Here is a 16,599-nt window from a genome sequence, read left to right on the forward strand (position 1 = left end):
GATTTGGACCAACTTGAAAACCGGGCCCATAATCAAAAATCTAAATACATGTTTAGATTCAGCATATCAAAGAACCCTAAGAATTCAATTTTTGTTAAAATCAAACTAAGTTTTATTTTGGACCCTTTGGACCTTAATGTAGACCAATTTGAAAATGGAACCAAAAATTAAGAATCTAAATACACGGTTAGATTCGGCATATCAAAGAACCCAAATAATTCAATTTTTGATGAAATCAAACAAAGTTTAATTTTGGACCCTTTGGACCTCAATGTGGACCAATTTAAAAACGGGGCCCAAAATCCAAAAACTAAATACACGGTTAGATTCAGCATATTAAAGAACCCCAAGAATTCAAGAATAACTCCCCATTGAAATTGGTCAAGAAATAAGCAATTTATACGAAGTATCTTCTTTTGCACAATACTGTGCAATTAAATATTTCTTGCTATTGCGCAATACTGTACAATTGACAATTTCTTGCTATTGCGCAATATTGTGCTATTGGATATTTCTTGCTATTGCGCAATACTGTGCAATTGAAGATTTCTTGCTATTGTGCAATACTGTGCAATTGAAAATTTCTTGCTATTGCACAATACTTATTATATAATAATTTACACATCCTGTTTGGTGTGTACCTCCTACCATATCATTATTATTTGCTTTTAAATATAAATCAGAAATAACCAACTTAAAATGGAAAATTTTAAAAGAAAAAAAAAAGGAAAAAAAAAAAAAAATCCCCCCCCCCAAATTTTTTGAACCCCCTTATGATTCATCACCCCCCAACTCAATTCCAGCTTTCCCTTTGTGATATGGAACCTTGTAGTACAATTTCAGAAAGATCCATACACTAACACACAAGTTATTGTCCTGAAACTAGAAAAATGCTTGTTTTTTGCCCCTTTTTGGCCCCTAATTCCTAAAATATTGAGGCTATTACCCCCATCATCAATCCCAGCCTTCCCTTTGTGGTATGGTACCTTGCAGTACAATTTCAGAGAGATCCATACACTAACACACAAGTTATGTCTGGAAGTTACAAAAATGCTTATTTTTGGCCCCTTTTTGGCCCCTAATTCCTTTACTGTTAGTACCATAACCCCCAAAATCAATCCCAACCTTCCTTTTGTGGTATTGAACCTTGTGGTAAAATTTCATAGAGATCCATTCACTTAAACTAAAGTTAGAGTGCGAAAACCAATGTGTCTTCGGACGACGCCAGACGACGACGACGACGACGCCAACGTCATACCAATATACGACCACAAAAATTTTTTTGTGGTCGTATAAAAATTAAGAATCTAAATACACTGTTAGATTCGGCATATCAAAGAACCCCAATAATTCAATTTTTGATGAAATCAAACAAAGTTAAATTTTGGACCCTTTGGACCTCAATGTGGACCAATTTAAAAACGGGGCCCAAAATCCAAAAACTTAATACACGGTTAGATTCAGCATATTAAAGAACCCCAAGAATTCAAGAATAAAACCCCATTGAAATTGATCAAGAAATAAGCAATTTATACGAAGTATCTTCTTTTGCACAATACTGTGCAATTGATTATTTCTTGCTATTGCGCAATACTGTACAATTGACAATTTCTTGCTTTTGCGCAATATTGTGCTATTGGATATTTCTTGCTATTGCGCAATACTGTGCAATTGAAGATTTCTTGCTATTGCGCAATACTGTGCAATTGAAGATTTCTTGCTATTGTGCAATACTGTGCAATTGAAAATTTCTTGCTATTGCACAATACTTATTATATAATAATTTACACATCCTGTTTGGTGTGTATCTCCTACCATATCATTATTATTTGCTTTTAAATATAAATCAGAAATAACCAACTTAAAATGGAAAATTTTAAAAGACAAAAAAAAGGAAAAAAAGAAAAAAAAAAGAAAAAAAAAATCCCCCCCCCAAAATTTTTTGAACCCCCTTATGATTCATCACCCCCAAACTCAATCTCAGCCTTCCCTTTGTGGTATGGTACCTTGCAGTACAATTTCAGAGAGATCCATACACTTGAACACAAGTTATTGTCTGGAAACTAGAAAAATGCTTATTTTTGGCCCCTTTTTGGCCCCCAATTAATAAACGTTTCGGGCAATTACCCCCAAACTCAATTCCAGCTTTCCCTTTGTGATATGGAACCTTGTAGTACAATTTCAGAAATATCCAAACACTTACACACAAGTTATTGTCATGAAACTAGAAAAATGCTTGTTTTTTGCCCCTTTTTTGGCCCCTAATTCCTAAAATTTTGAGGCAATTACCCCCAAAATCAATTACAGCCTTCCCTTTGTGATATGGAACCTTGTGGTACAATGTCAGAGAGATCCATACACTTACACACAAGTTATTGTCTGGAAGTTACAAAAATGCTTATTTTTGGCCCCTTTTTGGCCCCTAATTCCTGAACTGTTGGTACCATAACCCCCAAAATCAATCACAACCTTCCTATCGTGGTATTGAACCTTATGGTAAAATTTCATGGAGATCCATTCACTTAAACTAAAGTTAGAGTGCGAAAACCAATGTGTCTTCGGACGACGACGACGACGCCAACGTCATACCAATATACGACCAAAAAGTTTTTTAATTTTTGCGGTCGTATAATGATACAATGTAAAAAAAACTAAAGGCTCTCAAGAGCCTGTGTCGCTCACCTGTATTTACTGATGATTTGGAAATTATGTAAAATAAGGTTAAAATCATAATTAATAGTATTAGATATTAGATATTATAATGATATCTAAGATAATAACAAAAAACTGCAAAATTTTTGTAAAATTACTAACTCAGGGGCAGCAACCCAACAACGGGTTGTCGGATTCGTCTGAAAATTTCAGGGCAGATGAATCTCAATCTGATGAACATTTTTGCAACATGTCAGATTTGCTCTAAATGCTTTAGTTTCAGAGATATAAACCAAAAACTGCATTTTACCCCTATGTTCTATTTTTAACCAAGTCGGCCATGATGGTTGGAAGGCGGGGTCATCGGACAAATTTTTTAAACTAGATACCCTAATAATGATTATGGCCAAGTATGGTTAAATTTGTATCAGTAGTTTCAGAGAAGAAGATTTTTGTAAAAGATTACAAAAATTTACGAAAAATTGTTAAAAATTGACTATTAAGGGCAATAACTCCTAAAGGGGTCGACTGACAATTTTGGTCATGTTGACTTATTTGTAGATCTTACTTTGCTGAACATTATTGCTGTTTACAGTTTATCTCTATCTATAACAATATTCAAGATAATAACCAAAAACTGCAAAATTTCCTTAAAATTACCAATTCAGGGGCAGCAACCCAACAACAGGTTGTCAGATTTGTCTGAAAATTTCAGGGCAGATAGAACTTGACCTGATAATCAGTTTTACCCTATGTCAGATTTACTCTAAATGCTTTGGTTTCAGAGATATAAGCCAAAATCTACATTTTACCCCTATGTCCTATTTTTAGCCATGGCGGCCATCTTGATTGGTTGGCGGGGTCATCGGACACATTTTTTAAACTAGATACCCTAATAATGATTGTGGCCAAGTTTGGTTAAATTTGGCCCAGTGGTTTTAGAGGAGAAGATTTTTGTAAAAAGCTAACGACGACGACGACGGACGACGGACGCCAAGTGATGAGAAAAGCTCACTTGGCCCTTCGGGCCAGGTGAGCTAAAAAAGGATGAGTACTCTGGGTTCATGCCTGAATAATTAATGATTTAACAATATAACCAAAAAATCTACTTCCTCAATCCATAAATCACAGCATATAAATAATTTATCACACATATAGACTGATCATTTTCACCTTTCAAGTAAGGGGTCATCCATAAATGTCAACAATTTTCCAAAGTGTGCAAAACACCCACTAGGGGGGCTGGTGAGAAAAAAGATCGACATTTTCAAATACAGATCATCTGTCCACTCTACACTTACATGGATCTCAAACCTTATGTATATTACAGTACTAGGTGTCTGGCTGGGTCCCTATTTTTTCTAGTGATTGGATTGGTTTTTATTATAGCGTGACCATGTTTTTGTCTATGAATATGATGTAAAATGAAAACAATGTTTCCGGTAAGACGTGGAACTGAAGCTTGGAATAAAGTTATTTGAGATGGGAGTAATTGTTCTAAAAAGTTATTATTAAGCATATTATTGTGAGTAACAAAAGAGAAATAAACCTGTAAAATGCTTTTATTTCCAATAAGGTCAAGGAATAAAGCCCTATTTATACACATAAGAATACAAATTTCAAATGAAATGGATTCATACAATCTTTATATCCTTACACTAATATTCACTTTTCAAAAATATTTATAATTGCAAAAAAAGTACATGCTTGCTGTTCGGTGTGAGCCAAGGCTCCATGTTGAAGGTCATACTTTGACCTATAATGGTTTACTTTTAAAAATTGTGACTTGGATGGAGAGTTGTCTCATTGGCACTCATACCACATCTTCTTATATCTATGTGTGAATTAATTAATTCTTTTAGTCCATTTTTTTTAACAGTCCAGGTTTTTTCAAGAAGTGTCCTGGATTTATGGAGTGGATCAACAAAATCCAGTTGGCTTTTAAATATGATCTATTAATTTCTGGAGTTCTAGGTTTTGGAGGATATTTTAACTGGAATATCTCTTACCTCAATATTGGTGAACAGAATGAAGTAAATATAATTTCTGTTCTGGTACAAGCTTCTGAAAATGGATGATGTATACTTTTTGAGAAATGGGGGTCTGTAAAGATGTGTCTTTTGCATAGTTTGGAAGATGGTTGACAATTAAGGATGACCCCTTAGGGGTTATTCCTTTGACCATTTCTTTATTTTTGTATTTTCTTCTGGTAACCACTTAACATTTCTTTTGTTAAATAAAAGTCCAATTGTATTTTGTTTTCTCTTCAGTGAAAATATTTTTCTAAATCATAGAAATATATCATGTTTTTCATAGGCACTTGATAAATAAACTGATGACACAGAGATATGTCTCGCCTGTCGGCATAAAATTCAGAAAAAGACAATCTGATGGGCAGCAACATTGCTAATTAATTTAAAGTCGCTGGACCAACTAGTGGGTAGGGCATCGAAATGGTTAACAAACTGAGATGTACAGACAGCAATGTAACTTTATAGAAAATATGTCTATTGTAAGTAGTTCCTATCAGACTAATTATAACTTAATCAGAAAACTTAACATTGAAAATTGTTAATTGATTGATATTCACTGGACCATGACCTAGGGGGCAGGGCCTTGAAATAGTCATCAAACTGATATGTACTGATAGTAATGCAACGTTAGAGAAAATATCATTGATCTATCGCAAGTAGTTCATCTCAAACTAACATAAGCAGAAAACTTATCATTGAAAATTGCTAATTAATTGAAAGTCACTGAACCATGGCCTAGGGGGGCAGGGCCTCAAAATAGTCATCAAAATGATATGTATTGATAGCAATGCAACTTCACACAAAATATTATTGATCTATCACCTGTAGTTCCTATCAATCTAACTTAAGCAGAAAACTTAATATTTAAATTTGCTAATTGATTCAAAGTCACTGGACCATGGGCAAGAGGCCAGGGCTTAAAAATAGTCATCAAACTGATATGTAATGATATTAATGCAACTTCTTACAAAATATCATTGAACTATCACAAGTAGTTCCTATCAAACTATCTTAAACAGAAAATTTAACATTGAAAATGGCTAAGTAATTCAATGTCACTGGACCATGGCCTAGGGGCCAGGGCCTCAAAATTGTCGTCAAACTGATATGTACTGATTGTAATGCAACTTCATACAAAATATCATTGGTCTATCACAAGTAGTTCCTATCAATCTAACTTAAGGTAGATAGGGTGTCTTCCTCCATCTTGGATTTTGAAATACTATAAACAATCGGTCTAGATCATTAAGAAAATGTGCAAATTTTGAGAGTAGTAGGTAATTCATGTGTAAGAATTTTCATTTCAATACAGAAAATGACATGTTTTATCATATTTATGGTTGTATTTTACAAAAAACAGAAAACTTTTGTTTTATTCAATTTTTTCCAACTTTGCCACATAAGGGGAGGCAACTCAAATGTAAGGGCAGACAATTCAGATAAAGTTATTTTTACAATAGAATGTGTTAGGAATTTACCTATTTTATTATGTAGCAAGAAAACGGGTCCGGTGACCCCATTTTTTCTTTTTCTTATCTGAAAGCATAATATTTGAGCTATCTTCTCATATTTTATCTCAAAATTCTATGGTGTAGTTTTCGTTTTATGGCAGAAAATTGGGTTTTCCATGCATAATCTATACAAAATCTGTCAATTTTGCACAACCTGTAGCATGAAAATAAGCCCCGTGACCCATTCTTTTTATTATTTTTTTTTAAAAAGCATGATATAAACTACATTTTGGCAAATTATTAAAAAATTCTATGGATTGTAATTTAGACACCCCATCTACCTTAAGCAGAAAACTTAACATTTAAAATTTCTTATTAATTCAAAGTCACTGGACCATGGCCAAGGAGGCAGGGCCTCAAAATTGTCGTCAAAATGATATCTACTGATAGTAATGCATATTCATACAAAAAATCAATGATCTATCACACGTAGTTTCTATCAAACTAAAGCAGAAAACTTAACAATTGTTGACGCCATAGCCGCAGCCAGAAAAGTAATCCCTATGTCTCGCCTACAAAGAAAGTCGCAGAAAGCGAGACATAGGGATTGCTTTTCAGAATATGGCTGCGGCTACGGCGTCAACAATTGTTTAGTTTTCTGCTAAGGTGTCAACAATTTTCAAGTTTTCTGCCTATCTCTCGCCTTCTGTGACTTTCTTCGCAGGCGAGACAAAAAAATTACTGGAATCAAAGCAGGATACATTTGTCATCCTCTGAACTAAATAAGCTCTCCAGAAATATTTTGTACTTTAACACATGTTTTATAGTTCAATTTACCTGATTAGAAACCAATTATCTTCATCAGATATGACCAATCAAAGTGTGACCAAAATCCTATTAAAAATGAATGCATAAACACTTGATCCTATATCCCATAGGGACTAATGAAAAAGTACATTATTCTTCCACATATTATTTAATTTGTACAGTAACTTCATTTTTAGTCAAAAGTGATTCCTGACAGAAAAATATTTCATTGTTTTGATATGATTTTTTGCTTTATATGCAACTTTGGGATTGTGTCAAGTTCTAGACATTGTTTCAGAGTTGGGCTGAAAATGAGTGTGTCCAAAATTGCTACTCATTGACTTTTCCTTTAATTGCTAAAACAGAACAAACCACTTTAGACTGCACAAAAAACTATTAAAATAGTTTCCCTTTTGGATTTTAGTTAATTGTTTTCTATTGAAAGGAAAGACCAATCATAGACCCTTCCCCACACATCAGATGGGAGAAATATAATTAACTCAGTAACTCCACAAGCATGGAAAGTCAAGCCCCTTATAATTTGTTTACAAACTTATCTCAAAATAATTATCAATATAATGAAAAGACTGAACCAAAGCATTTGCAGAGTCCCTTAAGTGAATACTAATGGTATGCAAAGTTGTAAAATTAAATAAGTTAAAAATAAAATGTCCCTAAGTTGACATCAACACTTCAGTGAACTGGGTTGTAGTTTACACAGATGATGTTGTCAACTAAGCAACAATTAAACTATAATTATTAGTACACTACAAATCACAATCATTATTGAGTAAATTATAGCTATTGAGTACGGTATATTTGTTACATTTTACAGTTGAGTGATGTGATACATCATGCATAGTAAAATGAAACAAGTGAAACTGTGAGCTACTGCTCACTGATGATACCCCCGCCCAAATATTTCAGTAAACAGGAAGTTGTTCAGTGATGAATCTGAAAACGCATCACACGGTATAGATGACTTATATAAACCCTGAAACCAAATTTCTGAAATCCTTGTATTGTAGTTCTTGAGAAAAATGTGACGAAAATTTTCAACTTGGCTATCATGTGTAAAATAATACAAGTGTTCGGTAAACAAGAGTTGTTGAGTGATGAATCTGAAAGCGCATCACACGTTATAGCTGACTTAAATAAACCCTGAAACCAAATTTTAGAAATCCTTGTATTGTAGTTCCTGAGAAAGATGCAACAAAAATATTCATGGAACGGACGGACAGATTGACCGATGGACTGACGGATGGATGGACTGACGGACGGACAGAGGAAAAACATTATACTCCCACTTTTTTAAAGCGGGGGTATAATAAAACAGTATACCCCCACTTTTTTAAAGCATGGGTATTATAATTTTGTGGCACCCCTAATTTAACAACTTTCTTTTGGTAATCCTTTCAATATAAAAGGTTTATTCAAATATTAAGTATATGTTAACCTAATAGCAATATTACACAACCACACATTAGATTTCGAATTGTGAGTATTTCATTTTTGTCTTTATTTCTTTAGAGAGTGTTGCCTATCAGTACCAATCTGATGATTTTAGAACAATAAACATCATTCTTATAGAACTGGTTCCTTTTTCTGTTAAACAACTGTCCCAGTGAAAAAATGGGTGCAATGTGGGAAAAGAACTCACAGACATGATTAACCTCACAACATACAGTTGTGCCTGTTGAAAACCAGGAGCCTTATAATTATACAGTTCTTTATCAGTTATTACAAATACATGTATATTTTCATTATCTAATATTCATCATTTTCATTTCTTCCAAGGTTTGCCCTGTTTAATTTTTAACAATTGTGTTTTTATAAGAAGCCTTAAATTTTAATAGCTAATTGCAATATGGATCCTTGCTCATATTTGAAGGTCATATAATGTTCAGTAGATGTTAACCTTTTCATTCTAGATACATTCAGAAACACAAAATGAGTAGACCATATACCTTTTCATGATGATCATTTGCAGAACAATAAACCTGATTAGTGCCACAATAACCCAAACAGCATATCAAGAGTGGCTTGCTTGTACTAATTTACTTTTTCCATTTTTTCTATGCAAGAATCATACATGCATTCTACATATGCAATAAAATTGTCATACATGGCAAATATAAAAAATTACTATAATTTCATTTTAAAATATTTATATATTTTCAATTATATTCTCTAAAAATTAATTTTGTGATTCACTACATGCAATTTGAAATAATAGGATTTTATAAAAAATAAATTGACAGTATATTCTCCCATGTGACTGACAACTTCATTAGCAACAATAAATAGTAACCCATAACATCAGAAATTACTTATAAAACAAAAACAATAGTGTAATTTTGCTTGAACTATGCAACCATATAAAGTGTGCACATTCCCATGTGTTTACTTATATTGTACCTATTCTTTTGATGTTTTGACCTGTAGACATTTAATCAAAATTAAATTGTAAATATTTCATGCTGAAATGCATTTAATATACATTGTAATTTAAAATAAAATTGAGAATGGAAATGGGGAATATGTCAAAGAGACAACAACCCGGCCAAAGAGCAGATAACAGCCGAAGGCCACCAATAGGTCTTCAATGCAGCGAGAAAATCCCGCACCAGGAGGTGGTCCTAAAATCTTTTTTCAATTAAATTTGCTGGCATGATGTTACAAAAGTACATTTTAATATTTTGAACTTTTTCAAACAGCATAATTAAAATTTGTAAACCCGCTATTAATTAAATATCAGACTATGGATTAAAAGACAAAAACATCATTTTTCAATAAATGTTATAGTACTGAGTTTCAAGAAATTAGTTCAACATACTTCAATTGATAAATACAATATTTTTGTCTTAGGTTGAAAATATTATAATTTAAACGAAGATTTTGAACGTTTTAATGAAATTTTAGGAAGAAGTAAGTTGTCATGGAAATTTTTTATCAACTGCTATGATTTCATAACAGGTCTGAAATTACAGCCCATACTTTGTTATAAAGACAGACAAAATAAGTTTACATGCAATAGTTGCTCTTTTAAGGTAGCACAATACAAAAGTAACTAAATTTTATCAGAAATTACTTCTTAATATTCCAAAACCACAGAAGAAAAATTTATTTACATATCTTGCACTGTTAATGAGTTTTGATGATAATCAGTTTTATAAACAAATGCACTGTCTGACTGATACAAGATAAGAACATGTGGGCAGTACTTTGTGGTTAATCAATAGAATCATTGATAGCTTTATAACCACTGACCAGCAATAAAAATAACAGTTATGAAAAAGAGGTGGATTAGGGATTTATGGAAAAATGAAGATAATGAATTCCAAATAAAAATACATTTCTATATTGGAGCTGCCAGGAGAAAAAACAAAACAACTATTTGGAGATATAGAGGGAATCAAAATATAAATGTACAGATATTAAACAAATATAATTGTACGACAATTAATGTTGCTGATGTTTATACTAGAATTTCTTGAGGAGAATGTTTAAATATGAATTCTTTTTAAAAGAAAATACAAATTAAATATTTCATTTTCAAACTGCAAAAATGAAAAAAATCTACTTTGTGTAAAACACCATATTGCCATTGTATACAATTATATTTCTAGAAATCCCCAAGAAGGATCCTCTAGACTGACCAAATGATGATTTTGTGTACACATGCATAACTTACTTTTTGTAACAATGCAAAAAACAAAATATATTATTTTATGTACTCAAAGAATAAAATCCATATTGAAAAAAGTAACTGCAATGTGTAAAAATTAAAAATTTGCTTTATAAATTTACAATTTATTTTTATAAAATACCTTTATTCAGAATATCTTTTTGTATAATGTTGAATAAGTCAATTATACAATAATTTAACTGGAATTTTTTTTTAATTTGTTTAAGCCATCTTGATATAATGCTAGAAAATCAGTCAGGACAGGCTTTGTAATGTTTCTTTTTTCAATCCCTATCTAATAAAAACAAAACTCTTGTTCAATGCCTAAGTTCCTGTGGCATTATGTATCTGTCACATTAAATATCAGGCAAACAACTGATTTTTTTCTGATACATTGTAATTGAAATGTAACAAACATAGTTAACACCAGTTTAGTGCATGTCTGACAAATGAAATCAATTTTCTTAATTTTAACAATTCCTGTTTGCGATCTTATTTCTATTACAAACAGAATCATCTGCAAAGTCACTTCCATAAAAGATGTTATCTTCGGAGATTATTCAAATTTCACTTTGAATGCTTTGAACAATTGTCATTGTTTACTTCGTGTAATCTGTCAATGTTGACAATTTTAGTAAGAAATCTGATATGCTAATTATTCCCAGAAAATAGAAAACAGATTATCATTCACAAAAGGATGTCCTGTTGACGTGGAAGTCAGTGTTTGGAAAAAAGATCTGATTCTTTTAATTTGGGTTAAAGTGGGCTTATCTAGATAATTCATCAAATTCCATGCATGGGGTTTCATATAAAATTGTAAAAGTCTTTTAACATGCTTACATTTCGTGCATACAAACTATGCACTGTTAATTTACATTCAGGACACATTTCTTTGCAAAGATATTTGTTTTCTTCATACATATATATATATTTATCGCTATATTGTGTATTTTTCCTTTGATCTTTTTTTGTGCTAATTTTTCATATCATGCTACTCAATCGAGATAGAAAATTATTGTCAGAAACTTAGAGTGCACGTGCTGTTGTCAATGTAAAAATTAACAACGTCATAGACAAAATAACGATAAACAGATTATCAATGCTCTTTCAAACTCAAGGATGTTTCTCGGCCACATCTCATTTTAGGGCTGTCGCCCTTCGATGAGATTGTAGCTGAGAAACACACTCTCGTTTCAAAAACCATTGATACTCTATAAACATATATAATAATCACTTGCAAAAATAAAATCAATAACTCAATTTGAAAAATTATGAAGCTCAAGTTTTCTCTAAGCTATTAACCTGTTCATACCAAAATTATTCCTGAATATATAATATAACTTTATTCTCATCACCAAAAGCTTAGGTACAGAGAAGACATGTATAACATCACATCAAATACACAAACTTAAGATAGATAAATTTGTAAATTTGTGGTTTTGGGTTCCAAATTTTTAGCAGAAAAAGGTCTCAAAAAGTTAAGAGATCAGCATCTCCAAAGCACACAAAATTCTTGTATATTTTTATCATTGTACAAAATTTTCCAAACTTCCCTATTTGTTGTCATCTTTTTTCATCATATGCATGCTTAAAGCTGCATTGATTTTTAAGGTAAGTCTATAACAAAACCTATAAATTTTTCATTCATTTCATTGCATCATAAGTTTCATACCTATGTGTTTTCATATAAACGATGAGATTTTGCTGACTGACTTTAGAAAACTTTAAATTTTTAAGTGATTTTTATAGATGAAAGCCTGTGAAAGTTGGCCTGTATTTTAAGATAAAAAGAACTTTTTGACATTTAACTGATTATGTATATCAATAATACTCTGATGATAGGGTATGAAATTAGGGCTTGGTTTTACAGAAATTACCTCACTTGTCACTTTTATAACTGGCAAAATACGCTTGTTATAACAAAAGACTGTCTTAAACATGATATTTTTGTTTATTCTACTGTTGAAAATATATACAAACCAATATTGACTTTCCAAATTCTAGGGGAAAATTTAGACTGGTTGAGTAAATAACTTTTTCACTGAAGTTTCAGATACATATTTTGATGAATTGAAAATAGATAGGAATTTTATGTTTCTATCCAGTTTCATCTTCTGGTACATTTAACTTGAAATCAAAAAGGGAAATGTAAAAAAGGTGAAAAATTTGCTTTATAAATTTACAATTTATTTTTATAAAATACCTTTATTCAGAATATCTTTTTGTATAATGTTGAATAAGTCAATTATACAATAATTTAACTGGAATTTTTTTTTAATTTGTTTAAGCCATCTTGATATAATGCTAGAAAATCAGTCAGGACAGGCTTTGTAATGTTTCTTTTTTCAATCCCTATCTAATAAAAACAAAACTCTTGTTCAATGCCTAAGTTCCTGTGGCATTATGTATCTGTCACATTAAATATCTTACATTAAATATTGTACATAAGCTTTTGGTGATGAGAATAAAGTTATATTATATATTCAGGAATAATTTTGGTATGAACAGGTTAATAGCTTAGAGAAAACTTGAGCTTCATAATTTTTCAAATTGAGTTATTGATTTTATTTTTGCAAGTGAAAGTGCGAAGAGATAATTGTTTCTAACATTTTCAATTCATCAAAATATGTATCTGAAACTTCTTGTTAGCTCAATGATTTGTTAAGAGATAATTGTTTCTAACAATTTTTACATTTCCCTTTTTGATTTCAAGTTAAATGTACCAGAAGATGAAACTGGATAGAAACATAAAATTCCTATCTATTTCAACAAGTACAATAATAGGAGGGTATATCAAAATAAATGCAACACAATATCTCTTGGTAGGTAATTAAGCTTAGATGATTTTAGTTTGAGATTCTGGCTCCCTGCTTATCAGTAGAGCCAGGTGGAATACAGTGACGTGTATTTGTTTATTGGATGTTAGAACGATGCATTGTATGATAGAAACATTTCTTGAAACATGGCATGAAATATTTATATAGCCATGAATATGTTAAAAAGTATTCAGAAATTCATGCAAATTGCTATTTTCAAAAAAAAAATATAGTTATAATGATCAAAATCTCACTGATTTTTATCGTATATCAAGTTTATATAACATGCACAGTTAATTAGTCCTCTTCAGCGCTGAAAGGGGTCATGTAGATTGTATTATGCCTGGCCTTTCTGAAGCTAACAGGAGGTTGGGCCAAGATGCCGAGATAAGATGTTTAAAAAAAAAAAAAAATCAATATAACAAAATTAATTCTCTTCAACACAACCAGTACATGATACTTTCAAATACTTTTGAACAGATGTAATGGGGTAGAAAAAATATAATTGTTCTGATATAAATTAGGCCGTTAGTTTTTACAATTGAAATGTTTCATATTTTTCATGTCAGGGCCTTTTATAGCCGACTATACAGTATGGGTTTTTCTCATTGTTGAAGGCCATACGTATGGTTGTCTATAATTGCATACATCCACTTCATTTGAACTTTGGTGGATTGTTGTCAATTTGGGAATCATACCACATCTCCTTATTTTATATGGTCATTTCCTAAATGAGTGATGAACCAATTTACAAAAAAAGGTAAGAAAGAACCAAATGCCTTTTTTCGTTCTATGTAAGACAGAAAATAGTTGAACTCTAAAAACTGACACCAAGAACATTCTAAGGATAAGTCTTCAAAAAAATTAATAGGATTAAGGACAATCAAGATTTTAAGACACAGATACAACATTATACCTTGCTGATATGATGTTGTTGAAATAAGTGATCTTGTATCTGCTGTCATGTGATCATATCTATCAGCCACCCTGATTGGCTGCTCATCATCACTGTCTTCACCAATCAGCCCACGCCTCAACACTTTCAACTTCTTCTGCCTTTCTTTTATTCTAAGGTATTTCTCATATGCTGACTGACCCATGTGTTCTCCTGTTGCAAATGATTTGGACTTAGGTTTAATTTGATTCTTTGCTTCAGTTTGTTTAGCTTTCTGATTACTATTTTGATGTGAAGAAAAAGTTATGTCAGAGAGATGATATGAACGACCAGTTGTTGGTGAAACTTCTGTCTGCATAGATGATGGGTGGTATGCACTCTGTCCATCAAAGTATGTGTCAGATGATGATTTGTGGTTTCTATGGTGTTTCTCTGAAATTAAGAAAAATCAATAATTCTTACGGCTGATTTTATATCATCTTATATAAAAAGAACTTAATATACAAAAATACCTAATGAAATCAAGAAGGTATTATGCTGCAATAGAGTGCATGAGGCTAGCTAATTACAGATCAAAGTGCTGAATCGCTAGGAAGGCAGTTTATATCCTAATAAAATGCTTCGCTGGGCGCAGCTTGATACGACCGCAGAGGTCGAACCCTGAACAGTTGGGGCAAGTATGGACACAACATTCAAGCTTGATACAGCTCTGAATTTGGATTGTGATTAAATATTTGACACAGCATAGGTTTCTGACACAGAAAGAATGTGGTCTAAGAACTTCAATTTTTTTAATTTACCTATTATGGTCCAATGTCCAAAATCAAAATACATGGTTAGATTCAGCATATCAAAGAACCCCATATATTCAATTTTTGTTGAAATCAAACAAAGTTTAATTTTGGACCCCAACTTGGACAAACTTAAAAACTGGTCCCATAATCAAAAATCTAAACACATGTTTAGATTCAGCATATCAAAGTACCAGAAGAATTCAATTTTTGTTAAAATCAAACTAAGTTTAATTTTGGACCCTTTGGACCTTAATGTAGACAAATTTAAAAAACAGGACCCTAAATTAAAAATCTAAAAACACAGTTAGATTTGGCATATCAAAGAACCCCAATAATTTAATTTTTGATGAAATCAAACAAAGTTTAATTTTGGACCCTTTTGACCTCAATATGAACCAATTTGATAGCGGGCCCACAAATAAAAAATCTAAATACATGGTAAGATTCAGCATATCAAAGAACCCCATATATTCAATTTTTGTTGAAATCAAACAAAGTTTTATTTTGGACCCCAATTTGGACCATCTTGAAAACTGGGCCAAAAATCTAAAATCTACATACATGTTTAGATTCAGCATATCAAAGAACCCCATATATTCAATTTTTGTTGAAATCAAACAAAGTTTAATTTTGGACCCCAACTTGGACCAACTTGAAAACTGGTCCCATAATCAAAAATCTAAACACATTTTTAGATTCAGCATATCAAAGAACCCTAAAAATTCAATTTTTGTTAAAATCAAACTAAGTTTAATTTTGGACCCTTTGGACCTTAATGTAGACCAATTTAAAAAACAGGACCCAAAATTAAAAATCTAAATACACGGTTAGATTTGGCATATCAAAGAACCCCAATAATTCAATTTTTGATGAAATCAAACAAAGTTTAATTTTGGACCCTTTTGACCTCAATATGAACCAATTTGATAGAGGGCCCACAAATAAAAAATCTAAATACATGGTAAGATTCAGCATATCAAAGAACCCCATATATTCAATTTTTGTTGAAATCAAACAAAGTTTAATTTTGGACCCCAATTTGGACCAACTTGAAAACTGGGCCAAAAATCTAAAATCTAAATACATGTTTAGATTCAGCATATCAAAGAACCCCATATATTCAATTTTTGTTGAAATCAAACAAAGTTTAATTTTGGACCCCAACTTGGACCAATTTGAAAACTGGGCCCATAATCAAAAATCTAAACACATGTTTAGATTCAGCATATCAAAGAACCCTAAGAATTCAATTTTTGTTAAAATCAAACTAAGTTTAATTTTGGACCCTTTGGACCTTAATGTAGACAAATTTAAAAAACGGGACCCAAAATTAAAAATCTAAATACACGGTTAGATTCGGCATATCAAAGAACCCCAACAATTCAATTTTTGATGAAATCAAACAAAGTTTAATTTTGGACCCTTTGGACCTCAATGTGGACCAATTTAAAAAACGGGGCCCA

The 16,599-nt window shown here is 31.7% G+C and overlaps 1 protein-coding gene across 4 annotated transcripts in view; it reads right to left on the minus strand.

Moving 5' to 3' along the window:
• The window catches only part of LOC127707482 (tyrosine-protein phosphatase non-receptor type 13-like), a 99,482-nt gene that overhangs the window by 49,039 nt on the left and 33,844 nt on the right, over positions 1-16,599 (minus strand). For 3 of the 4 annotated variants that reach the window (XM_052212051.1, XM_052212050.1, XM_052212047.1), the window contains exons 8-9: positions 14,364-14,774; positions 9,362-9,382 (exon numbers count right to left, since the gene is read on the minus strand). In XM_052212051.1, coding sequence (XP_052068011.1) covers positions 9,362-9,382; positions 14,364-14,774 — 432 coding nt within the window. The remainder of the gene's footprint in view (positions 1-9,361; positions 9,383-14,363; positions 14,775-16,599) is intronic. The other variant, XM_052212049.1, reaches the window with a different exon arrangement.

Source organism: Mytilus californianus, unplaced genomic scaffold, assembly GCF_021869535.1.
Source record: "Mytilus californianus isolate M0D057914Y unplaced genomic scaffold, xbMytCali1.0.p SCAF_7, whole genome shotgun sequence".
Taxonomy (NCBI): Eukaryota; Metazoa; Mollusca; class Bivalvia; order Mytilida; family Mytilidae; genus Mytilus; species Mytilus californianus.